We start from the raw sequence: 26,537 nt of genomic DNA on the forward strand, positions 1-26,537 counted from the left end.
ATTGAAGACTCATCTCTTCAGTAGGTCCTATGATTGAGTGCAGTCTGGCCCAGGAGTGTGAAGGTGAATGGAAAGGCACTGGAGCAACGAACCGCCCTTGCAGTCTCTGCCTGGCAGGTTCCCCTCTCTCCACTGGGATTCTCTGCCTCCAAATATATACAAGAGTCAATGTCTCACAATAAAACACATTCCCAATAACTACAGTCCCTTGTGAAAGTCATGCACATCCCTTGCAGTCTTCACATTTTTGCTGCCTTAAAATAAAATCTAAATGGGTTACATTTGTTTTTTTCCCTACAGATCTACACAACCAACTCCACATTTTCAAAGGGAAAGAAAATTATAGACCAAAAAAAAGATGATGTCTTGATTGCGTATTTCTTCTCACCCCAGAATTAAGATTTGGTAGAAGCACCTTTGTCACGCCTACTCCTGCTCCCTCCCACCGGTGCTCAACCTCACCGGTCTACTAACCACCAGCTCTGGCAACTATGATTCTGCACACCTGCTCCCCATCATTATGCACACCTGGTCATCATTATCTCTGCGCTTACTCCCCCCTTATTTATCCCTCAATAGACATCTGCCATAGACGTGTGTACAGGTGGCAGAGAAGTCAGGCGCAGAAGAATCGAACTTGGTAAAATGGAGTAGTTTAATAACTTAAAAACATAGCTCCAAAACCATGACAATAATCAAAACAAAGTGGGTACGAGGACCCGACGCGCACCAATACAAACAACACGATAAATGAACAACAAACAATCTCTGACAAGGACATGAGGGGAAACAGAGGGTTAAATACACAACAGGTAATGAATGGGATTGGAACCAGGTGTGTAGGAAGACAAGACAAAACCAATGAAAAATGGATCAATGATGGCAAGAAGACCAGTGACGTCGACCGCCGAGCACCGGTCGAACAAGGAGAGGCATCGACTTCGGCAGAAGTCGTGACAACATCAGTCATTAGATAGCATTGTTTTCTCTCACGTTCTGTGACCTTCACATGTTTGTTCATCTGCATCTATTCATTATGAAACTTACCTTCTGCACCTTCTTCCTGACTCCCGGCGTATTACGTTACAACCTTTGGCAGCCATTACAGCTATGCATCATGTTGAATAAGATTCTACCAATTTATCCATTGTTTTTGTTAAAATTGGTCAAGCTCTGTAAATTAAGTTGGGAATAACCGATGGACGGCAATATTCAAACCTTGTTTCTGATCAATCAGGACTGAGACTGTACCACTCAGGAACACTCAACACCTCTTGGAAAGCCATTTTTGTGTCTTTGGCATCCATTCTTTTGTAAATGTCCAGATGAAAAATAAAACTTTATCCCAGGGTTAGGTTTTCAGAAGACTGTGGCAGGTTTTCCTCTCACTTTTTACCTGGAAATTGGTCCTTTCATATTTCTTTTGATCCTTACAAACTCCCAGTTCCTGTTGGTGACAAGCATACCCATAACATGATGATAATCTCACGCTCTCATTGAGGTGCGTGGACTGAGTCTGAGATTAGAGTGTCATAAAATAGACCGATAATTAAATGAGATTAATTTAACGAAGTACAGTAGGCACACACGGAAGTTCCATTCACTGGGTTGAGTTCCATTTGGCTTCCAATGCTCAAACAGTTGAGATACTGTATAATACTGTCTTCTACATTTGCCAACATTTCAATGTGTTAATAGTGATTCCATGCATTCACTATGTCCCTCACTATGTCACTCCTGTATTCAAATTAAACTCAAGTTTATGAGAATCATTGTCAAAATGTAAAGGCCTATGTGTGGTATAAACCATCCTTATATTACACAATAAGGCCCGAGGAGGTGTGGTATATGGCCAATATACCATGGCTAAGGGATGTTCTTATGCCCAACGCTGCAGAGTGCCTGGATACAGCCCTTAGCTGTGGTATATTGGCCATATACCACAAACCCCTGAGGTAGCTTTTGCTAAACTGGTTAGAAATGTAATTAGAACAGTAAAAATACATGTTTTGTCATACCGTGGTATACGGTATCATATACCACGGCTTTCAGCTAATCAGCATTCAGGGCTCGAACCACCCAGTTTATAATAGCAAATAAACCGTTTATTACAAAAAGCTGTAATCATATCATGATGAAACATTACTTCGTACATGATCTAATATGGTTAATGTGCAGTTATGGGTCTAGTTATGAAACCAATCAAATAGGTATTTTGATTAGTTGGCACAAGCACCAAAATTGGACACAATAGCCATTGTTGGCACCATCTTTGTGAGAAATCATTAAATATTTACCCCTGCAGGTGTCAGTATGGCCATGCAGTTCAGTGGTCTACGGGCGTAGTGTGGACTGACCCCATCTACTAGCTACATCCAGGAAGAAAGATAACCGTACAACCACAGAGTTCGATACAGCCAGCCAAGCCAAGCAATCAATCCAGGCAGCACAAGGGAATTTGTGGAAGCGACGTTTGGAGCAGACTTCAATCTCAATGGAGTAACATCTATATTAAAATAGATAGGATGCTATTTGAAAATGTTCTATAGAAAGAAAAAGGAATTAAATAAAACTTCAGTTTCAAAGAAGAATCTTGGGGGAAACTTTGGGTCACATAACTCAACAGTAAGTAACGTTAACTCGCTAGCTAAACTAGCCTAGCTTTATGAAGACTATTTGCATCTCAGTCCTGGATAGTTTTCTGAGTTTGCGCGTTTGAATAATTTCGTAATTTATATTACTGCTTGTAAATCCCCGCGAGTTTGCGTTGGTATATACATAATTTAGCTACTAGCTAAATATACTTGAAGTTGCGTCAGGCATTGGTAGTGTATGATAAGATAGAACGAATGTCCCTGAGGGGGAAACTGTCTTACGTTACATGTGTATTGCTTGCTAATGCCAACTTTAAGGGATTTATGTTTTGCAATGCCGCCAGGTGTGGGCGTGGCTTCCAGTCTGACACACCTGTCACCTGGCAATGATAAGTCAACTTGTCAGTGTTTGGAAATTTTCCAGTGTTGATCATCCTCATTGAATCATCTTTCTCTTTCTGTGTTTTTTCCATATGCTTTTGCATTGTGACTCATGGCCTTTCAAATTGTTTTAGAGGCGCAGGTTTCTCAACAACAGTTGTCTTCATCATCAGCATCATCATCCTCTAGTCGTAACATCTGTGTCATCACTCATCACCACCATTCTTATTATTCCCCATCTCTTTCCTCTCCTATCTCTCTTTCTACCTACCCGGCTCTCACTCTCCCATTCCCCACCCTACCTCTCCCTTGTCCTCTGGTATGTCTCAACACCAGCTATCTGTCCTCCAGGAACAACCCACTAGAGATGGTGGCTTGGATGTCCCCCCCCCTTTCCCTGCATCCCTCCAGGACCCCCAGGCTCCTCCCTGCCCCACTACCACCTGTCTGCTGCACCCCAGGCTGGCCACGGCCACCAGCCCTCCCCCTGTCCTTGGAGCCTGCCTTAGACGGCCCACAGCCCTGAGTCGACATGCCAGTGCGGCTGGCTTCCCCCTACAGGCGGCTGGAGCCTGGGCCTTCAGTAAGACCCAGGGAAAAGGAGCGAGCCTTGCCTCCAGCCCCACCACAGAGGCCTCGGAGGTGGGCATCGAAGTGGAGGACATCCCCTCTTTGCTCCGGGACGTGGCTTGCTTTGCTGAGGCTGTGGAGAAACTGAAAGAAATGGTGCTGGGGGAAGGTGAGAGAGGCATTATGATGGCCAGGAGTTTTTGACCAGTAAAAATTCTTATTTTTAGCCTATAACTAGAGTTCAGAGTTTTCTTAGTCACGTCATATGGAAAGGAAAAAACCCTGGCCCTTAGTTATGTTGTAACATTGTGTGTGTCCCAGCCAGGGTGTGTGTGTGTGTATGCCTTGCGAAACTGAGGAAGGAAGAGGGAGTATGTCACACAAGGTACGCAGCACTATAGTATTTGTCTGGTGTGTAAACACAGCTCACAGGCTTTCCTATAACCCAGAACCCTTACATTACGAGGACTAGGGGTCAATTTGGAATTTAGCAAGCCGGGTCGTTCCACCTATTCGGTGCCTTTTCAGATGTGTAACTTGGTGATTTTTTTTTAGATTTCACCTAATTCTAAAATTCTGTCATAAAGACCACATGTTTAACTTAATAACAATAAAAATCCCATCTCAAAAAAGTATTATAGTAAGTGCCTATTAAGTTCCAAATAAAGTAACAGGGTTCACGATTTCATCTTAAATCAGCCATAAATCTCCATGTGACAGGGAAAATAGAAGCTTGTTGTGTACAACAGGGAGGGGCAATTGAATGCAAGCTTAAAATATTTCTAGCCTGTCTATCTATGGGTAACATGGTTGACCTGTTGTGCTCGACCCACTCAGTTTTCCACCACAAAACACCAGAAAATTACCCAAAATAGTAAAACCAGCTCATCTGCATTTATACTACACTTTGATTTTTAGATGTTCAATGTTTATTTTTGAAAACATTATTTAAAAAGGAATAGTTTCACCAAATTAAAATGAGAGTTCAGTTCACGTAACAGGGTTGACCTTAAAATGAGGGACATTTTCACATAAATCACATGAAATAAATAATAATCTTCAGAAATGCCTTTGTCAAAGCAACAAAATAACTAGGGATTTACAATGATGGGGAAAACATGGAGACATTTTGTGGTTAAGTGGTATAAATATTCCTGGAAGTCACAGAGGGACAAAATGCTGAATTCTGGCACTTTAGCAGGTCTTTATTCCAGTGGAGGCTGGTGAGAAGAGGACCGCTCATAGTAATGGCTGGAATAGAGTGTAATGGCCGGAGTGAATGGAATGGTATCAAACCATGTCTTTGATATCATTCCATTCACTCTATTCCGGCCATTATTATGAGCCGTCCTCCCCTCAGCAGCCCCCCTCCACTGCTTTATTCATATAAAAATTGTATTTATTATTTTCTCCATGTGGTCTATATTAAAGGGCACTTCATTGAATATAACAGGCTTTTGACATTCAATATTGGTGCACAATTTCTACTTAAAAATATCAAAGGGATGCAAAAGGCACTCATTTCTTGGAACGAACCCGCTAAGCCATGTCAGGGTGACTTCACTTCCTGTCCAGGCAGCTATTTTCATCGCAACTTCCTGTTCTCAGTCTCCAAATAGGGCGAGGAGATAAGGGAGAAAGAGAGAGAACGAAGGGAGGAGAGAGAGAGACTTTTCTTAGTGGGTACGTGTGTTATTACAATATGACAACAGAGGTAGGAGTGTTAAAATCAACCACAGAACAAGAGCCAACTGATGGTACACTCACAAAGAGTTAGGCCCCTAAATAATTAGGGGTCTAAGCAGTAGTACACAGTAAATTTTTCTTAAACATTGACGTTTCAGCCCCAAACTGCATTTTGACTACATTTTAAAGTTGGTTCACGTGCTGTCCGTGTCCACCACCACTTCCTACATCAAGAGTGGTAGTGTGACAGACAACAGCCCTACAGTTCCTGGTTTTCACACTTTAGTCGTCTAAGGCCCAACTGAAAAACAACACACACAAAAGGAGAAGTATAACAATAGCTGTGTTTCAATGACGGCTACTGGTGCTGGTTCTCTTTTTTTCCCAGTAAACAGTGCTTCATTACATGGCCTCTTGCTTGATTCATTATATGTGTGTTTATACTGCCTGTTTATGTACTATTATGAACTGGGTAGTTCGAGCCCTGAAAGCTGATTGGCTGACAGCCGTGGTATATCAGACCGTATACCACGGGTATGACAAACATTTATTTTTACTGCTCTAATGTGTGTGTGTGTGTGTGTGTGTGTCAGGGTTGGGGTGAATTCGAATTTGCCTCAACCTACAGAGAGCAAAATATTAATTGAATGAAGTAGAATTTAATTCAAACCAATTCAACTAAGAAGTGAAACATGAAAGTTTCATTCATTTGACAAATCTTTTATCGTAAGGATATGCCATTTATTAATGTAACGAATACACATATTCCCGAGTGGCGCAGCGGCCGAGTGGCGCACTGCATCTCAGTGCAAGAGGCGTCACTACAGACACCCTGGTTCGAATCCAGGCTGTATCACAACTGGCTGTGATTGGAAGTCCCATAGTGTAGTGCACAATTGGCCCAGCATTGTCCGGGTTTGGCTGGTGTAGGCCGTCAATAAGAATTTGTTCTTAATTGACTTGCCTAGTTAAATTTAAAAAATCAATTTAAATATTAGTTTGATTATAATTTAGATGTAAAACATTACTTTTCTTTGTCATGAGATGTTAGATTGTTCCCTTCCATACTGCCGTGTTTGATCTAATGCATTCTGGGAAATATTTGTTCTGATATTTAACAAAAAATTGAATTCAATCCAAATTCTGTGGTGTGTACGTGCGTGAGCATATAATCCAAGGTTATTATAGTACATTTTTTAAGTTTACTGCGCTGCTGTTACAATTATGAATGTCACCTCAAATTAGGAATTTTTCATTCTTATTTCTTTATGTTTAGTTTCAGTTTTAGTTCTAGACAAATAAATAACATAGCTGTCTGTCTCTGTCTCAGACAGGCAGATAGATAACCTCTCAGACAGGCAGCTGGACCGTCGTGACCTGGCCCAGGAGTGTTTGGGAGAGGTGTTGCGTGTGTTGAGGCAGGTGATCGGTGCCTACCCCCTCCTCAACACTGTAGAGACCCTCACTGCTGCTGGAACACTCATCTCCAAGGTCAAAGGTCAGAGCTCTTCTGTTAGAACTGGATACCTGTTAGAATGTGTGTGGATCAAGGTGTGGGTGGTGAGTGTACTGAGAATGTACTGAGATCAAATGTGTGCATTTGATTTGATGTGTCCAGGGTTTAGTTACAAGGACAGCAGTGACATGGGTAAGCAGGACTTTGAGAAAGCCATCGAGACCATGGCTGTGGCTTTCAGTAGCAGGTAAGTGTGTGTGTGTGTTTCGCTTTACTATCCCTAGGATCTACATTGATAAGGTTTTTCCCATTTCTCCCCTCTCTCCCTATTTTACACCCCTTTCCTTCTCTCCCCCTCAGTGTGTCAGAACTTCTGATGGGAGAAGTGGACAGCAGCACCCTCCTGTCTCTACCGCTAACAGAGAGGAGCAGGGTGAGTGTGTGTGTGTGTAAAAAACAAACAATGTTTTCTTTGATCATAAAGGATGGCTCAGTCTAAGCATTTGTGTGACCTCGGAGATGGTGTGTGTGTGTGTGCAGTCTATGGAGAACCTGTATGGCTTAGACTCGGCCCAGGCCAAAGACTGTCAAGGGAGGAGTGACCAGCAGGACTGCTGCAGTAAGTACAAAATTACATGTTGTCCTCGATGTCTAAGCATTTTGTTTCCCTTTCCAATCATGTCATACTCATACATTCTCGTGTGCGTGTGTGTGTGTGTGTGTGTGTGTGTGTGTGTGTGTGTGTGTCAGTGCTGAGTGGAGAGCAGGTTGACCTCCTACTGCAGTGCAGTGAGGGAGGAGTGGACTCCGCTCTCTCCTATGCCAAGGCTGTGTCCAGATATCTGAAGGACATTATCAGCTATGTGGAGAAAAGGACTGCTCTGGGTGGGTTGATCACTTTGACTCATCCAATTATTCTGTCTCTTTTACTCTTCTATCTGTGTCCATCAGAAGTTGTTCTCAGCCTCTTAGGGCTTCAACTACATTACATACACCTGTCCAGTATCTAGGGGCAGAAATGGAACTGGGCCAAACCTTTTGTTGTCTATTTCAATTTCTGCTTTTTTAGTTTTCTGCTAACAAGGCAGTGTGTGTGTGTAAGTAGTGTGTGAGTTTCTGTTTCTGTGTTTTCCAGAGATGGAGTTTGCCAAGGGTCTGCAGAGGCTGTGTCAGTCCTGTAAGCAGAGCATTGCACAGGTAATGGGAGAACACACACAAATAAACACACACACGGACATACGTGCACATAAACACACACAAATCTCTCTCTCTCCTCTCCCTCTCTCTCTCTTTCTCTCTCTCTCTCAGCCCCAGATGCCATTCTTCTCCATCTACTCTCTGGCTCTGGAGCAGGACTTGGAGCAGAGTGTGGGTGTGCAGCAAACCACTGGCTCCATACACACTGTTCTACAGGTAGATACAGTATCTCACACACACACACACACCAGGAGGTTGGTGGCACCTTAATTGGGGAGGACGGTTGTGTTAATGACTGGAGCGAAATCAGTGGAATGGTATCAAATACATTAAAACACATTGTTTCCAGGTGTTTGATGCCTTTCCATTTGTTCCTTTCCAGACAGTATTATGTCCTCCCTCAGCAGCCTGTGACACACACACACACACCTACAAGGATTATTACAAGTGAAATAATGTCTCTATCTCAACCCCTCTCTGGCCCAGCCTCTGATGCAGTGTAAACAGGAGCATGAGAGGAGACGCAGAGAGCTCGGAGAGCAGTGGCAGAGGGCCCAGAGGAAACTGGTAAAGTCACTGCTATTTCTTGTCCATGTTGCTTTGACATGTTAATGCTGCATACGTGTTATCATGTCTCACTCTTATGTCATGTATGAGAAAGACATTGATATTCCATATTTCAGTGAGAGTAGATGGTTTACCAATCGCTCTGTCAAAAGTCAAAAGCCTCGGTGTCACTCTAGACTGCTCCCTCTATTTCGAACCCCACATAAAAACCATCACCAGGATGGCATCACCTCTGCAATATCTCCAGGCTCCGCCCCTCGCTATCACACTCCAGCAAGGAAACTCTCATCCATGCCCTGGTCACTTCCCATTTGGACTATTGCAACACTCTCCTCACTGGTATCCCCACCAAACTCACCAATAGACTTCAACTGGTCCAGAACTCTGCTGCCAGAATCCTCACCAGCACCAGATCAACTGAACACCACACCAATCCTCATCAATCTACACTGGCTCCCTGTGCAATCCTTTATTAACTTAAAGACAGGCCTCCTCACCTACAAAGCCCTCCACAACCTGGCACCCACCTACCTCTCTAACCTTCTCTCAGTCTATGCCTCTTCACGCTCCCTCCGCTCCTCCTCTACTGGTCTCCTTGTCACCCCTTCATTCCACCTCTCCACCATGGGTGCCCGGGCCTTCAGCTGCTGGAATGAGATCCCCCCCCACACATACAACATGCAGATACAATCATCTCATTCAAAAACCTCCTTAAAACACACCTCTTCAAGGATGCCTATAACCTATAGCCTGTGTTCTATGATTTTCTGTCCTACGCTCCATTCTGTGCATTCTCACTATACCTATGTATCCCTATGTGTCCCCCCAACACACACCCTTACCCTACACCCTTACCCTAAACCCTTACCCTAAACTCTTACCCTAAACCCTTACCTTAAACCAGGTCCGTATCCTATTTCCAACCCTACCCCCTAAACCCTTACCTAAACCAGGTTTGTATTCTCTACCCAACCCTAGCCCCTAAACCCTTACCTAAACCAGGTTTGTATCCTCTACCCAACCCTACCCCCTAAACCCTTACCTAAACCAGGTTCATATCCTCTACCCAACCCTAGCCCCTAAACCAGGTTCATATCCTCTACCCAACCATACCCCCTAAACCCTTACCTAAACCAGGTTCGTATTCTCTACCCAACCCTACCCCTTAAACCCTTACCTAAACCAGGTTCGTATTCTCTACCCAACCCTACCCCCTAAACCCTTACCTAAACCAGGTTCATATCCTCTACCCAACCCTACCCCCTAAACCCTTACCTAAACCAGGTTCATATCCTCTACCCAACCCCTGTAGTACTATGTACTACACTTGCTTTTAATGGCTACTTGTAATGTAAGATATCCTTGATTACCCTGTGTTTGTGTGTGTGTGTGTGTGTGTGTGTGTGTGTGTGTGTGTGTGTGTGTTTGTCTGTTCCTAGACTGATGCTGAGAGTGGCATGCGTAAAACTCGAGGCTCATACATGATTCGCTGTGAGGAGTATGACAAGGCCAGGGGTCGGGCAGAGGAGGAGCTACAAGGGGGAGCAGGCGGGCTTAAAGCTCTGGACCGGAAGAAGCGATTGGAGGAGGAGGCCAGGACCAAGGTCAGCTGACTAGTCTGACCTTTTCATAGACCTTTTCATAGATCCTGAAGTGCCAACTCTGCCAACTCAGTTATGCCAGGCGAGCAAAATGAATCGCACCTGATGGCTGGTCCATGTGTGTCTCTGCAGGCTGAAGAGGCAGAGGCTGTGTATCGTGCATGTATATCCGAGGCGGAGGCGCGGCACCAGGAGAGAGAGCAGACTAAGGGCAGCACTCTCAGACAGATCCATGATGTCATCAGACACACAGACCACACCCTCAGATCTGTAAGTCAACTCACGCCTCTGTCAGGGAAGTAAAACCCTCAACTTGTTTTCAGGTGGATTGCACTGACCAATCAAACGTCCTAATCATGACTACATCCACCTTTAGGTTTGATTATGTTTATGAAGTCTGTTCACAAGAGATCTTGGGAGAGACGAAATGTGTTCATGGAAATTGTAGTTTGTCTCCATCAAATTGCTTATTCCTGGGTGTTGTAGTTCTTTACAACATGTCTCCCTCCCCAGTGCACGGTGTCGTACTATCAGCTGCTGCACATGCAGACAGCAGTGCTGCCAGTCCACTACCAGACTCTGTGTGAGAGCACCAAGCTCTACGAGCCGGGACAACAGTACGCCGCTCACGTAAGACATCTACACAAGAGCCCAGAGGACGCCAGACATCTCTACACGAGCACAGAGGATGCCAGGCATCTCTACATGAGCACAGAGGATGCCAGACATCTGTCGAACCCAGAGCCTGCAGCTCACTACCACTTCGAGCCCTACTCATCAAACCAGTTGGTTCCCACTTGAAATTGTTTACGTTTGACCTTTCAGTAATTCATATTGTTGTTGAGATCAGAAAATAGCAGGTGCAGAGAAACGTTTTGTAAGTGGCGTGACCCTTCAAAGGGTCAGAACAGGCCAGTTAGTTGGCTACCAACTACTATGATTTACAGGAGGAAGCAATGTCATTTTCTCCTTCCCTCATCAGTCTGTCTGGACACATCCGCCACAACAGCTCTAACACGGATGTACCAATCAGCATGGAGACCACACCTCCCATGGATTCACCAATCAGCACGGAGACTACACCTCCCACGGATTCACCAATCAGCACGGAGACTACACCACCCACGGATTCACCAATCAGCATGGAGACTACACCTCCCACGGATTCACCAATCAGCACGGAGACTACACCACCCACGGATTCACCAATCAGCACGGAGACCACGCCTACCACAGACGAGGATGGTGGTGCTGAGGATGGAGTCACACAGAGATGTGGTGAGTCCTGATTGACTCGTGTAAGGGGTCATCCACTTCTCTAATGGTCTAAGAAGAAGAGTAGCACACGTTTCTAACCACAGATGTAATTTATAGGAACCACGATCCAAGATTAGAACTTTTCATTATGGTGCTTCATTTGAAAGCTCATTGGTGGTATGTGTCCTTATTGAAGGGCAAGGTCACCAATCACACAAGTCCTGGCCGTCAACGATGAAGGACTCGGACTGTCTTGGAGGAGTCTATGGTCAGGAGTCCTCCAGCACTGGTATCTCCTGATGTAGAAACTAGAATGTCATCCTCCAGCACAGCTACCATAGAGCCTCAGCAATTTCAGATTACAGAAAAGGGTCCAGCGATGTATCATTCAGAATATTCAACGATATATAATAGTTTATTGCATGTGTGTTTCAGGGCACATACCTAAAGCCAGTGAAGAAGAACATGATGGAAACGTCACCTCGTTTGAACAGGGTAACAAACACTCCTCAAGTCTCCATTTGTCTGAACTCTGTCTAAATCCAGATCCACACAGCGGGAGAATTGCTTGAATAGTTCAGGTTAGGATACGACCCTCTCTTTCTCATTCTGAACTCTCTCTTCTCTCTTGTATGTCTTTTCTCTTGCTGTGTGTTCAGGGACAGAGCCAGAGATCGCCGTTCCCACTGGTCCCTTCCGGAATGTGGGAATGTCCAAGGCAGCAAAGACCCACAGACTCCGCAAGCTCCGCACACCTGCCAAATGCAGAGGGTGTAACAGCTATGTGTACTTCCAGGGTGCAGAGTGTGAGGAGGTGAGACACACACACACCCTAGGAGGCACAGTAGACGGTGTAATGTCTACTCTGTTTACTGACTGTAAAGTTACTACACTGCTCCAAAAAATAAAGGGAACACTAAAATAACACATCCTAGATCTGAATGAATGAAATATTCTTATTAAATACTTTTTTCTTTACATAGTTGAATGTGCTGACAACAAAATCACACAAAAAGTATCAATGGAATTGAAATTTATCAACCCATGAAGGTCTGGATTTGGAGTCACACTCAAAATTAAAGTGGAAAACGACACTACAGGCTGATCCATCTTTGATGTAATGTCCTTAAAACAAGTCAAAATGAGGCTCAGTAGTGTGTGTGGCCTCCACGTGCCTGTATGACCTCCCTACAACGCCTGGGCATGCTCCCGATGAGTTGGTGGATGGTCTCCTGAGGGATCTCCTCCCAGACCTGGACTAAAGCATCTGCCAACTCCTGGACAGTCTGTGGATGGAGCGAGACATGATGTCCCAGATGTGCTCAATTGGATTCAGGTCTGGGGAACGGGCGGGCCAGTCCATAGCATCAATGCCTTCCTTTTGCAGGAACTGCTAACACACTCCAGCCACATGAGGTCTAGCATTGTCTTGCATTAGGAGGAACCCAGGACCAACCGCACCAGCATATGGTCTCACAAGGGGTCTGAGGATCTCATCTCGGTACCTAATGGCAGTCAGGCTACCACTGGCGAGCACATGGAGGGCTGTGCGGCCCCCCAAAGAAATGCCACCCTACACCATGACTGACCCACCGCCAAACCGGTCATGCTGGAGGATGTTGCAGGCAGCAGAACGCTCTCCACGGCGTCTCCAGACTCTGTCACATCTGTCACATGTGCTCAGTGTGAACCAGCTTTCATCTGTGAAGAGCACAGGGCGCCAGTGGCGAATTTGCCAATCTTGGTGTTCTCTGGCAAATGCCAAACGTCCTGCACGGTGTTGGGCTGTAAGCACAACCCCCACCTGTGGACGTCGGGCCCTCATACCACCCTCATGGAGTCTGTTTCTGACCGTTTGAGCAGACACATGCACATTTGTGGCCTGTTGGAGTTCATTTTGCAGGGCTCTGGCAGTGTTCCTCCTGCTCCTCCTTGCACAAAGGCAGAGGTAGCGGTCTTGCTGCTGGGTTGTTGCCCTCCTACGGCCTCCTCCACGTCTCCTGATGTACTGGCCTGTCTCCTGGTAGCGCCTCCATGCTCTGGACACTACGCTGACAGACACAGCAAACCTTCTTGTCACAGCTCGCATTGATGTGCCATCCTGGATGAGCTGCACTACCTGAGCCACTTGTGTGGGTTGTAGAGTCCGTCTCATGTTACCACTAGAGTGAAAGCACTGCCAGCATTCAAAAGTGACCAAAACATCAGCCAGGAAGCATAGGAACTGAGAAGTGGTCTGTGGTCACCACCTGCAGAACCACTCCTTTATTGGGGGTGTCTTGCTAATTGCCTATAATTTCCACCTGTTGTCTATTCCATTTGCACAACAGCATGTGAAATTTATTGTCAATCAGTGTTGCTTCCTAAGTGGACAGTTTGATTTCACAGAAGTGTGATTGACTTGGAGTTACATTGTGTTGTTTAAGTGTTCCCTTTATTTTTTTGAGCAGTGTATATTATTTGCTTGTCTTCCCTCTTCCAGTGTTATCTGGCATGCCATAGGCGTTGCTTGGAGAACCTGGCTATCCAGTGTGGCCATAAGAAGCTACAAGGTCGCCTGTTGCTGTTTGGCAGGGACTTCACGCAGGGGCTGGGAGACCCCGATGGTGTGCCTCTGGTCATCAGGAAGTGCATCACAGAGATAGAGAGCAGGGCTCTTAGGATGAAGGTGCTTTTACACTTACACACAGAGTAGTACACACACATTGAAAAAATAACTTGACATATAAACTGTGTGTGTGTGTGTGTGTGTAGGGTATCTATCGTGTGAATGGGGTGAAGACTCGTGTGGAGAAGCTGTGCCAGGCCTTTGAGAATGGAAAAGAGCTGGTGGAACTGTCCCAAGCCTTTCCTCATGATATCAGCAACATGCTCAAACTTTACCTCAGACAGGTAACATACTGCTACATACACTCACAAAATACTCTCCCTCCACTTCTAGACTCACTATCCCTCCTTCACTCTGCATCCCACTCCCTCCCCTCACCCTCTGTCCCCTTCTTTCTCCTCTCCCCTCCCTCTCTTCCTCTCCACCCCCCTCACTCTGTCCTCTCCACCCCTCTCACGCTCTGTCCTCCTCTTCCTCTCAACCCCTCTCACGCTCTGTCCCCCTCTTCCTCTCCACCCCCTCTGTCCCACTCTTCCTCTCAACCCCTCACTCTCTGTCCTCCGATTCCTCTCTATCCCCTCACTGTCCTCCTCTCCCTCTCCACCCCTCACTCTGTCCTCCTCTCCCTCTCCACCCCTCACTGTCCTCCTCTTCCTCTCCACCCCCTCACTCTCTGTCCTCCTTCCTCTCCACCCTCTCACTCTGTCCTCCTCTTCCTCTCCACCCCCTCACTATTTGTCCTCCTCTTCCTCCCCACCTCCTCCCCACCTCCTCACTCTGTCCCCTTCTCTTCATCTCCACCCCCTCGCTTTCCCTTCTTCCCTCTCCAGCTGCCAGAGCCTATCTTGCCTTTCCATCTCTATCAGTCTCTGATGGGGCTGGCCAAGGAGAGCCTGCGTTCTGCGTCTCCTAGCCCAGATGGAGGTGAGGTGGCTGGGGCAGCAGTGCTGGCAGACCTGGGTGCTGAGACTCCCCTGGAGGTCCTGACTCTGGTCCACAGCCTGAGGGAGCTAATGCTAACGGAGCTGCCGCAGGCTAATACAGCCACACTGCGCTATATTGCACAGCATCTGCGCAGGTGAGGTGACCATGAGTAAGGCACACACACATAAAGTGTGATTTTAACACGGAACATTAATCCTAACGTTTGATGAAGAACAAATAGCTCATCGTGCCCATTTCTCCTTTCTTACTATTTCCTTCCTCCCTCTTATTTCTTCACTTTTCCCGTTTCAGGGTGTGTGAGTGTGAGCAGGAGAACAAGATGAGTCCCAGTAACCTGGGCATTGTGTTTGGCCCCACCCTGATGCGTCCCCGTCCCTCCGGGGCCACCGTGGCCCTGTCCTCCCTGGTAGACTACCCCCACCAGGCCCGCATCGTGGAGACTCTCATAGTCTTCTACAGCACCCTCTTCCATGACAGCCCCTACGGCACCCCAGTTTCCCCCTTAGCCCTAAGCCAGGTGAGTGAGCGACTGTGGGTGTAGGGTGTCATAGTGAAACAGTGTGCTGGTTCTGGTCTAGAAACAAGTAATGTGAGGAAAATACAATTATGGGCCTTGAGAGAGTGGAAGAGCGGTAGCAACCAAACAAATAGAAGGACGCAGTTAAACATATATATAATTTTTTTTAAATTTAACAAGGCAAGTCAGTTAAGAACAAATTCTTATTTACAATGATGGCCTACACCGGCCAAACCCGGACGACGCTGGGCCAATTGTGCACCGCCCTATGGGACTCCCAATCACAGCCAGTTGTGATACAGACTGGATTCGAACCAGGGTGTCTGTAGTGACGCCTCCAGCACTGAGATGCAGTGCCTTAGACCGCTGCGCCACTTGGGCATACACACATGCACACTATAGTTTATCACATTCAACCATTTCTGCTGTTTCTCCTAGGACAGTGGAGGGGAGGAGGGGAGAGACTGTGGGGGAGGAGTCCAGGGGAGAGACGAGGGAAACAAGACAGACTTAAAACACGACGGGGGTGAGACGCCAGATAACCACACTGAGAGACCAGTGGAATCAGACCGAGGAGGAACCCTCAGCCGCAGCACCCACTGACCCTCTCTGGACCTGAACTCTTCAAAAAATAACTTCTGGGAAAAATGGAAATGGAATTGTTTTTCAAATGAAAAAGTACTTTAGTGAATTCTACAAATTGGAATTCATTTGGGAAATTGCAGTTGAAATGAAAGTGGTTCCAACTTACTGTTTTAATGTGTTGACTACTGATGAAAAAGTTAGTACACTGACTGGATAGCAGAATATCATATTGCTGTTGTGTGAACGTGTTAATTTCATTGGATGACTTGAGGTATGATTTTCTAAACCAGTTTTGCCAAAATGCTGCACAAAGCAATTTTTATTGTTTTAATTACCTGGTGAGATACCAGGAAGGAATGTGAGATTCAGTGTTTTTGTGCCTGCAATTTCCTCTTTTTGTATTCTCTCTGTATACCTCTTGTATGGTGTATTCATGATATGGTATGTCTATACTCCAGCCTACCATCTGCCTGTGTACTCACGCCACTACTTCAGCACTGCTGCTGGTTGGTATGCTAGTCATTGAGAGATGATATGTTTATATTGTTACAGTTCTAACATGATTTGTTGTATATCCTTGGTGACATAAAATTCAAACGTCAAGCACTATGCAAATGTTTGACTCCCAATGATTGTTGCTGAGATTTGACTGTTTTGCAACACAGTAACTGCAGTCACGGTAATAATGAACACAAATGTTCAGTGTGCATTCAACTTCAATCAGTTATGTGGGACATTTTTTCGAATGTGAAAAGACCTTGCCTTGCTCTTCGACATTAAAAACAGTTGGATTTATTTCTTCTGAAATAAATAATTTGCCCGTTGAAATTAAAAATGCTTATTTAAAAAAAAATCCAACACATGCAGAGGTTATCACCTCAAGCACATTGATAAAAACTAGTAGTGCCAAAAGGTAAGCAAGTCAACTTATTCACAAAAGTTATTGGGAGACAAAGTGATGAGAGCATGTTCTTTCTTCTTCATATGAAACATCTTCAGTCATTCCCTGTCCGCAATCATCAGATCTCATACTCCTTCTGGTCCATAATAGAGCTGGTGTGTGTTTACTGCACCAGTCTGTAGGTGATGTATCTACCAGCAGTCTCACTAGGTCTGATGATCTTCACTACCTGTTAGAACAGACAGGCCAGCAGGTCAACACAGGAGAAAACTAAAATTGCACATAAAACGCCTCAGTCATTTGTTTGTGTGTGTGTCACACCTGTCCTCTTTTCAGTCCAAAGTATCTGGCCACAGGGTCTCCTGCTTGAATCCTGGGTAGCTGGCTCTCCTTCAGTTTACTGACACGTCAATCAAGGAATCACAATGGCAACATCATACAATGTTCATGAATTATGTGTGTGTGTGTATATATACAGTGGGGAGAACAAGTATTTGATACACTGCCAATTTTGCAGGTTTTCCTACTTACAAAGCATGTAGAGGTCTGTAATTTTTATCATAGGGTACACTTCAACTGTGAGAGACGGAATCTAAAACAAAAATCCAGAAAATCACATTGTATGATTTTTAAGTAATTAATTTGCATGTTATTGCATGACATAAGTATTTGATACATCAGAAAAGCAGAACTTAATATTTGGTACTGAAACCTGTTTGCAATTACCGACATCATATGTTTCCTGTAGTTCTTGACAATGTTTGCACACAATGCAGCAGGGATTTTGGCCCACTCCTCCATACAGACCTTCTCCAGATCCTTCAGGTTTCGGGGCTGTCGCTGGGCAATACGGACTTTCAGCTCCCTCCAAAGATTTTCTATTGGGTTCAGGTCTGGAGACTGGCTAGGCTACTCCAGGACCTTGAGATGCTTCTTACGGAGCCACTCCTTAGTTGCCCTGGTTGTGTGTTTCGGGTCATTGTCATGCTGGAAGACCCAGGCACGACCCATCTTCAATGCTCTTACTGAGGGAAGGAGGTTGTTGGCCAATATCTTGCGATACATGGCCCCATCCATCCTCCCCTCAATACGGTGCAGTCATCCTGTCCCCTTTGCAAAAAAGCATCCCCAAAGAATGATGTTTCCACTTCCATGCTTCACGGTTGGGATGGTTTTCTTGGGGTTGAACTCATCCTTCTTCTTCCTCCAAACACAGAGAGTTGAGTTCAGACCAAAAAACTATATTTTTGTCTGATCAGACCACATGACCTTCTCCCATTCCTCCTCTGTATCATCCAGATGGTCATTGGCAAACTTCAGACGGCCTGGACATGTGCTGGCTTGAGCAGGGGGACCTTGCGTGCGCTGCAGGATTTTAATCCATGACGGCGTAGTGTGTTACTAATGGTTTTCTTTGAGACTGTTGTCCCAGCTCTCTTCAGGTCATTGACCAGGTCCTGTCGTGTAGTTCTGGGCTGATCCCTCACCTTCCTCATGATCATTGATGCCCACGAGGTGAGATCTTGCATGGAGCCCCAGACCGAGGGTGGTTGACCGTCATCTTGAAATTCTTCCATTTTCTAATAATTGCGCCAACAGTTGTTGCCTTCTCACCAAGCTGCTTGCCTATTGTCCTGTAGCCCATCCCAGCCATGTGCAGGTCTACAATTTTATCCCTGATGTCCTTACACTCTGGTCTTGGCCATTGTGGAGAGATTGGAGTCTGTTTGATTGAGTGTGTGGACAGGTGTCTTTTACAGGAAACAAGTTCAAACAGGTGCAGTTAATACAGGTAATGAGTGGAGAACAGGAGGGCTTCTTAAAGAAAAACTAACAGGTCTGTGAGAGCCGGAATTCTTACTGGTTGGTAGGTGATCAAATACTTATGTCATGCAATAAAATGCAAATGAATTACTTAAAAATCCAACAATGTGATTTTCTGGATTTTTGTTTTAGATTCCGTCTCTCACAGTTGAAGTGTACCTATGAAAAAATTACAGACCTCTACATGCTTTTGAAAGTAGGAAAACCTGCAAAATCGGCAGTGTATCAAATACTTGTTCTCCCCACTGTATATACAGTGGGGCAAAAAAGTATTTAGTCAGCCACCAATTGTGCAAGTTCTCCCACTTAAAAATATGAAAGAGGCCTGTAATTTCCATCATAGGTACACTTCAACTATGACAGACAAAATGAGAAGAAAAAAAATCCAGAAAATCCCATTGTAGGATTTGTAATGAATTTATTTGCAAATTATGGTGGAAAATAAGTATTTGGTCACCTACAAACAAGCAAGATTTCTGGCTCTCACAGACCTGTAACTTCTTTAAGAGGCTCCTCTGTCCTCCACACGTTACCTGTATTAATGGCACCTGTTTGAACTTGTTATCCGTATAAAAGACACCTGTCCACAACCTCAAACAGTCACACTCCAAACTCCACTATGGCCAAGACCAAAGAGTTGTCAAAGGACACCAGAAACAAAATTGTAGACCTGCACCAGGCTGGGAAGACTGAATCTGCAATAGGTAAGCAGCTTGGTTTGAAGAAATCAACTGCGGGAGCAATTATTAGGAAATGGAAGACATACAAGACCACTGATAATCTCCCTCGATCTGGGGCACCACGCAAGTTCTCACCCTGTGGAGTCAAAATGATCACAAGAACGGTGAGCAAAAATCCCAGAACCACACGGGGGGACCTAGTAAATGACCTGCAGAGAGCTGGGACCAAAGTAACAAAGCCTACCATCAGTAACACACTACGCCGCCAGGGACTCAAATCCTGCAGTGCCAGACGTGTCCCCCTGCTTAAGACAGTACATGTCCAGGCCTGTATGAAGTTTGCTAGAGAGCATTTGGATGATCCAGAAGAAGATTGGGAGAATGTCATATGGTCAGATGAAACCAAAATATAACTTTTTGGTAAAAACTCAACTCGTTGTGTTTGGAGGACAAAGAATGCTGAGTTGCATCCAAAGAACACCATACCTACTGTGAAGCATGGGGGTGGAATCATCATGCTTTGGGGCTGTTTTTCTGCAAAGGGACCAGGACGACTGATCCGTGTAAAGGAAAGAATGAATGGGTCAATGTATCGTGAGATTTTGAGTGAAAACCTCCTTCCATCAGCAAAGGCATTGAAGATGAAACGTGGCTGGGTCTTTCAGCATGACAATGATCCCAAACACACCGCCCAGGCAACGAAGGAGTGGCTTCGTAAGAAGCATTTCAAGGTCCTGGAGTGGCCTAGCCAGTCTCCAGATCTCAACCCCATAGAAAATCTTTGGAGGGAGTTGAAAGTCCGCAACAGCTCCAAAACATCCCTGCTCTAGAGGAGATCTGCATGGAGGAATGGGCCAAAATACCAGCAACAGTGTGTGCTTACAGAAAATGAAGACTTACAGAAAATGTTTGACCTCTGTCATTGCCAACAAAGGGTATATAAAGGGTATATAACAAAGTATTGACATAAACTTTTGTTATTGACCCAAATACTTATTTTCCACCATCATTTGCAAATAAATTCATTAAAAATCCTACAATGTGATTTTCTGGATTATTTTTTTCTGTCATAGTTGAAGTGTACCTATGATGAAAATTACAGGCCTCTCATCTTTTTAAGTGGGAGAACTTGGACAATTGTTGGCTGACTAAATACTTTTTTACCCCACTGGATATATTTATTAGTGTGGAACATGGTAACAAAAAAATATTGTATTGTGTAATGCATGGTATAGAAATAATTCTGCATTCAATGCTAAAAAGATACTATCGAAGCAGCAACTCTGACAGTTCTTCTTTTGTCATCACTATGTGTTCAGGAACCAGCTAAAAAGATAGGAAATAAAAGACTCAAATCAAAGAGCATATAATTACAGAAAATATTTTGTTCATGTAGTATAAAGACATTAGGCTTGTTTGAACACATCAGTTTCATGCATTCAGAGACCACCTTTGATCAGTGCTGATCACCAACTTTCAATGTGTTGCATTTTGGGTATAAAAATTGTCGGACTTGTCTACATGTCGACTGCATGAACTTTACAAAAACGTCATGATCAAAGGTCATGCAGTTCTTTTAATACAGTATTTAAAGTTTATCCACACCAACTGCCAGTGGTGTAAAGTACTTAAGTAGTACTTTATAAATCATTTTTACTTAAGTAGTTTTTTGGGGTATCTGTACTTTACTATTTATATTTTTCACAACTTTTACTTCACTAAATTCCTGAAAAAAACAATGTACTTTTTACTCAATACATTTTTCCTGCCTCCCAAAAGTACCCATTACATTTTGAATGCTTAGCAGGGCAGGAAAATGGTCAAATTCACACACTTATCCCTAGTCATCCCTACTGCCTCTGATCTGGCGGACTCACTAAACACATGCTTCGCTTGTAAATTATGTCCGAGTGTTGGAGTGTGCCCCTGCCTATCTGTAAATTAACAAAAACAAGAAAATTGTGCCGTCTGGTTTAATTTAAGCAATTTGAAATTATTTATACTTAAGTATATTTTTACAATTATATTTACTTTTGACACTTAAGTATATTTAAAACCAGATATTTACTCAAATAGTATTTTACTGGGTGACTTTCACTTGAGTCATTTTCAAAAATGGTATCTTTACTTTTACTGAAGTATGACAATTTGGTACTTTTTCCACCACTGCCAACTGCACCCTGTCTTCAGACAATAGTGCCTCCCACAATGCAGTTGATGGCTGAAGACAGGGTGCAGTTGATGGCTGAAGACAGGGTGCAGTCTTCAGCCATCAACTGCACCCTGTCTTCAGCCATCAACTGCATTGTGGGAGGCACTATTGTCAACCAATCATTAGGGTGTTTTTCCCTGACTAATGCAAATATGACCAAAGATGTGAAAAACAAGAACCAACTATGCCACAATTCTTTTGCTACAACGGATTGGCTACAAATAAATGTAAATCTTTGAGACCCCTCTTTCACAAATGTATTGTATGTTTTGAGTTTGAGAGTGTGTGATATGGATGGTAGAGAAAAAGTTATTTAGACATTCCGAAGGAAAAGTTTTGAAAAGAACACCTGCTATGTTGACACTGCCATGTTGATATGAGCCTTGTTAGAAAACACTGACTTTCAATTGTCGCAGATGTACCTCCCCCAACCGCAATCATCGACTTCCATCTGTTCTCATCTGCTTTAGTAAGCCAACTCGAACACGCTCAAAGTCCCCTTTAGGCAAGATACTGTGTGTGCAGGTTATAGTTTGCAGCCAAATAATTGGCACTCTTGCACCTTTCTTCTTCTAAAAAAAAGTTGAAATTTGAAGAAAATGTTGGTCTCCACACCTTATTGGATTTTTTTTTCAAAATAAAGCACAAATAGCATGGACAACATTATTGGCACCCTGAAATTAGTACTTGGTTGCACAGCCCTTGACCAAGATAACTTGGACAATTGCTTCTTGTAGCCATCAATGAACCATTCCAGGGTTCTTTTGATGAGTGCTTTTTCTCTGAATGCTTCGTTTGGTTGTGGGGAAGCCCCCACTACTGAAGGAGACACGAAAGCCTGATTGAACTTCACAAAAAATATACCTAAACAAGCCTAAATTCTGGGTGAAATGTTCTGTGGACAAATTAAACAAAATTAGAGCCCTTTGGCAATACAGATCAGAGCTCTGTTTACTGTCATCCAAAATGAAGTATTCAATGAAAGGAACACCCTCCCTACAATCAACCATGGGGAGGTTTGATAATGCTGTGGGGTTTCTTTGCTGCCTCTGGTACTGGGGGCCTTGAACATGCGCAAGGCATCGTGAAATCAACAGATTATTAGGTCAAAAAGCACAAAGGAATGGTTCAAGAAGAAACACTGGACAGTTCTGAATCACATCCAAAACCAGCAGTTGGTGGAGAGCATTCCTCAAATATAGAAGAATAAGAGCAGTTTGCCAAATTGCCTGTAGAAAGGTGCAGCAAGCTTATTGATGGCTACATTATCTTGGCCAAAGGCTGTACAACCTAGTATTTGCTTCGGGGTGCCAGTAATTTTGTCCATACCATTTAATCTTAATAAAAATTGTAAACTTATGTTTACAAAAATAAAATCCTTCTGCAATGCAGAAAATCCAATAAGGTGTAGAGACAAAGTTTTTCAATTTCATCTATTTTTGGGGGGCAAGAAATAGAGAATCATTTAAGAAAAGTGGAAGTGTACCAATATATTTGGCTGCAACTGCAACTCTAAACGAGCGCACATACCTCATGCTCTGTGATGTTGATGAGGAGCTCCTGTTGTAGAAACTGCTCCAGGATGTATTTGGGTGCCATGTCCACTAGCGACTGAAAAGAAAGAAACAAGGGAGTCCTAACAGGCCCCTGGATAGGGACGAGTGACCCGCATAGGACAGGGCCACATGAAAAGTAACATCTCTGTTAAAACACTATGAAAAAATGTATATTTTCTTATTCTGCTCCATCGAGTAATCTGATGTGAATTAGCAGGTGTTAACTGTAGTGTAATTAGGGCTGTGACCTACAGTCTACTCGGAAACCCTTCAGGCCCCTTCACTTTTTCCACATTTTGTTACAGCCTTATTCTAAAATGGATTAAATTGATGAGGAAAAAAACAATCTACACACAATACCCCATGACACAGCAAAAACAAGTTTAGACATTTTAGCAAATAAAAAATTAATGAAATACACCCTGAAAATATCACATTTAAATAAGTATTCAGACCCTTTACTCAGCACTTTGTTGAAGCACCTTTGGTAGCGATTACAGACTCGAGTCTTCTTGGGTATGACACTAAAAGCTTGGCACACCTGTATTTGGGGAGTTTCTCCCACTCTTCTCTGCAGATCCTCTCAAGCTCTGTCAGGTTGGATGGGGAGCATTGCTGCACAACTATTTACATGTCTCTCCAGATACATTTGATCAGGTTCAAGTCCAGGCTCTGGCTGGGTCACTCAAAGACATTCAGAGACTTGTCCCTAAATCACTCCTGCAAAGTCTTGGCTGTGTGCTTAGGGTCATTGTCCTGTTGGAAGGTGAACCTTCACCCCAGTGTGAGGTCCTGAGAGCTCTGGAACAGGTTTTCATCAAGGATCTCTGTACTTTGCTCCGTTCATCTTCCCCCGATCCCAGTCCCTGCCGCTGAAAAACATCCCCACAGCATGATGCTGCCACCACCATGCTCCACCGTAGAGATGGTGCCAGGTTTCCTCCAAAACGTGACACTTGGCATTCAGGCCAAAGTGTTCAATCTTGGATTCATCAGACCAGAGAATCTTGTTTCTCATGGTCTGAGAGTCCTTTAGGTGCCTTTTGGCAAACTCTAAGCCGGCTGTCATGTGCCTCTCACTGAGGCGTGGCTTCCGTCTGTCAACTGTGGGACCTTATTTAGACAGGTGTGTGCCTTTCCAAATCATGTACAATCAATTTAATTTACAACAGGTGGAATCCAATGAAGTTGCAGAAACATCTCAAGGATGATAAATGGAAACAGGATGCACCTGAGCTCAATTTAGAGTCTTATAGCAAAGGGTCTGAATACTTATGTAAATAAGGTATCTGTTTATGTTTTTAATTGTTTTGAAAAAATAAAAAACAATTTGCGCTTTGCCATTATGGGGTATTGTATGTAGAGTGATGAGGGAAAAATGTGTATTTAATCCATTTTAGAATAAGGCTGGAACGTAACAAAATGTGGGAAAAGTCTGAATGCACTGTGTATGACTGTATTATACAAGTGATTACTCCAAGAGGGAAGGAAGGCTAAAGAGCAACAGAGAAGCTTAATGGCTCAGTCCTGCCCCACCTGTTTGGCGGAAGGCGTCATCCCCATCTGGACCACGATGCAGGCACGTGTGATATTCTCCTCCTGCATGCGCTGGCAGTACATCTTTATAGTCTTGATTCCTACCTTGGGCTCCTCTGTGGACAAAGAGATTTGCTGATTGATGTGCAACAATTGTAGCGAAGTAAAGGTCCAGACAACTGATGCTCACAGACCAAAAGTTATTTTCAGAAAATAGCTTGTGACACCTTGGAAATGCGTGCTGCTGTGGCTGGCAGTCAGGTGTGTTTGTCTTCTAGTTACCTGGAAAGAAGACGAACATCTGGTCGGTCGGGTCATCGTTGTGGGCGACCAGCACAGTGAGATCTGTCCGCCGTGGGCGCCCTTCACTCGGCTTGTCCCCAAACTGGCTCTTGAACTCGTCCAGAGTCTGGTCCAACTCATCCTGCGTCACAAGATAGCCTCTGTCGTGGCACAACTACGTGAAAGGGGAAAAACAAATAAGTGGAGTTAGCTAGCTACCGGTAGCTGAAGAATCAATTACAGAAGACAGACGGAAGACAGAAACAACCACCTGTGCAAACTAGCTATCTAGCATGCTCTGAACACCTGTAACTAAAGAAGGACGTGGGTTTCTGTTGTGCATTTCCGCCACTGACCCTGTTCGTCTTTCAGTCACCCATGTGGGCATAACCAAAGAGGAGATGGCATGTGGGTACCTGCTTCTAAAAACCAATGAGGAGATGGGAGAGGCAGGACTTGCAGGGCGATCTGCGTCAGAAATAGAACTGACTTCTATTTTAGCCCTTGGCAACGCAGACGCTCGTTGACCCGCACAAGCAATGTGGGTGCAATAATTGAATAATATAGATTAATACATTTATTTTGCGACGCGAGCGGTGTAGTCAGCCTGTTAGAATTCAATTTAGCCTAAATGGCACCAAAAAATGTATCCCGTTTTATTTTACCACTACAATCGGTTCTTAGGAAGAAACTGAAAAATAACTTGTGTAGAAAGTAAACATCCGCACCTCAATGGTGCCAAGTGTGCTTATGTCTGCATAACAGGAAGTAGGGAAAAAAATGGCAACTTCTGACTAGTTCTGGTCTAGCGTTTGATGACGAGATACAAAAACTAAATATACACATTTCGAGATATTAGGCTAAATAGACAGACATACCTATATTTCCCTATAGTAAACAATGGGACGACCTCAGAGTTCCATGAGTAATTTGTTGTTGTTGTTTACATTTTAACTATAAACAACGTGAGCAGGTGTTCATTGCCAACTATAGAGAAGCTGCCATTGTGACATAGAACAACAACATGGGATTAGAACCTTCGGAAGGCGAGTTGGTGCCACAGTGCCCAATATAACTAATAGGAGCTGGCAGGGTGAAAAATGCTGTTAAATTAAGACCTGTTTTTTCGTGATTACTTCAAAACTACGGCAGGCAGCTGGGATATATGGTAATATTATGAAACTGGGCTCCACCGCGGATGCAATTAACTACTTTTTATTCGAAAAAAATCATTGTTAAAAATGTCATGTGTCCAGCCTACCTTGGGTACTCGAGAACAAGTTGTAAACCGAGTGCCTGGGATGAAGTATTCTGAATTTTACAATTTACCTGCATGATTGTTTTGCGGATTTTCCATAGTCTGTAGGTCTCCTCCTCGTCATCCATAATGTATTCTATAGGTTAGCTATTTTCCAATGTTTTCCACCCGTGAAAAACAAATCTTCACTTACGTTTTCCCGAAATCACAACTTTACTTCCGCACTTCAAAATCACGTGTTTAGGAGGTCTTCTTTTGTTTGTCTACAATTTTGCCTGCCATATTGATATTTGAACAATTCGTTTAAACGATTAGCTACATAAA

At 44.1% G+C, this 26,537-nt stretch overlaps 2 protein-coding genes across 8 annotated transcripts; one reads left to right on the plus strand and one right to left on the minus strand.

The window, feature by feature from the left end:
• Positions 1-2,364: 2,364 nt before the first annotated feature.
• On the plus strand, positions 2,365-16,573 carry LOC112260794 (rho GTPase-activating protein 45). 6 transcript variants are annotated; one of them, XM_042328920.1, is made up of 22 exons: positions 2,365-2,625; positions 3,312-3,714; positions 6,562-6,729; positions 6,850-6,934; positions 7,048-7,120; positions 7,228-7,306; positions 7,438-7,572; positions 7,823-7,884; positions 7,996-8,100; positions 8,371-8,451; positions 9,891-10,055; positions 10,185-10,322; positions 10,566-10,837; positions 11,035-11,330; positions 11,506-11,598; positions 11,745-11,804; positions 11,969-12,123; positions 13,792-13,977; positions 14,064-14,201; positions 14,784-14,995; positions 15,154-15,379; positions 15,818-16,573. In XM_042328920.1, the coding sequence occupies exons 1-22, from the start codon at positions 2,539-2,541 to the stop codon at positions 15,980-15,982; spliced, it is 3,384 nt and encodes a 1,127-aa protein (XP_042184854.1). In that variant the 5' UTR covers positions 2,365-2,538; the 3' UTR covers positions 15,983-16,573. The 6 variants fall into 6 exon arrangements, with proteins under 6 accessions (XP_042184854.1, XP_042184851.1, XP_042184853.1 ...); XM_042328917.1 differs by having other exon boundaries at positions 2,366-2,625; positions 14,748-14,995; XM_042328919.1 differs by having other exon boundaries at positions 2,366-2,625; positions 11,506-11,577; positions 14,748-14,995.
• Positions 16,574-16,733: 160 nt separating this feature from the next.
• LOC112260793 (DNA-directed RNA polymerases I, II, and III subunit RPABC1) lies at positions 16,734-26,459 on the minus strand. 2 transcript variants are annotated; one of them, XM_024436143.2, is made up of 7 exons: positions 26,285-26,459; positions 24,956-25,130; positions 24,674-24,789; positions 23,112-23,228; positions 20,637-20,695; positions 17,187-17,265; positions 16,734-17,094 (listed from the first exon to the last, which is right to left on the minus strand). In XM_024436143.2, exons 1-7 carry the CDS (start codon positions 26,339-26,341, stop codon positions 17,029-17,031), a joined length of 669 nt encoding a protein of 222 aa, XP_024291911.1. In that variant the 5' UTR covers positions 26,342-26,459; the 3' UTR covers positions 16,734-17,028. The 2 variants fall into 2 exon arrangements, with proteins under 2 accessions (XP_024291911.1, XP_024291912.1); XM_024436144.2 differs by having other exon boundaries at positions 23,112-23,192; positions 26,285-26,457.
• Between the last annotated feature and the right edge of the window lie 78 nt (positions 26,460-26,537).

This window comes from Oncorhynchus tshawytscha, linkage group LG10 (assembly GCF_018296145.1).
Source record: "Oncorhynchus tshawytscha isolate Ot180627B linkage group LG10, Otsh_v2.0, whole genome shotgun sequence".
NCBI lineage: Eukaryota > Metazoa > Chordata > Actinopteri > Salmoniformes > Salmonidae > Oncorhynchus > Oncorhynchus tshawytscha.

Excerpts from the sequence above, each read along its gene's own strand:
- LOC112260794 (XM_042328917.1), top strand. The coding sequence starts at position 2,539 with ATGTTCTATAGAAAGAAAAAGGAATTAAATAAAACTTCAGTTTCAAAG. Across the intron at positions 3,715-6,561 it reads AGAAATGGTGCTGGGGGAAG|ACAGGCAGATAGATAACCTC; the intron begins GTGAGAGAGGCA and ends TCTCTGTCTCAG. Across the intron at positions 14,202-14,747 it reads TCAAACTTTACCTCAGACAG|CTGCCAGAGCCTATCTTGCC; the intron begins GTAACATACTGC and ends TTCCCTCTCCAG.
- LOC112260793 (XM_024436143.2), bottom strand. The coding sequence starts at position 26,341 with ATGGATGACGAGGAGGAGACCTACAGACTATGGAAAATCCGCAAAACA. Across the intron at positions 23,229-24,673 it reads TGACGCCTTCCGCCAAACAG|GGGCCTGTTAGGACTCCCTT; the intron begins GTGGGGCAGGAC and ends GTCCCTATCCAG. Across the intron at positions 17,095-17,186 it reads TTGGACTGAAAAGAGGACAG|GTAGTGAAGATCATCAGACC; the intron begins GTGTGACACACA and ends CTGTTCTAACAG.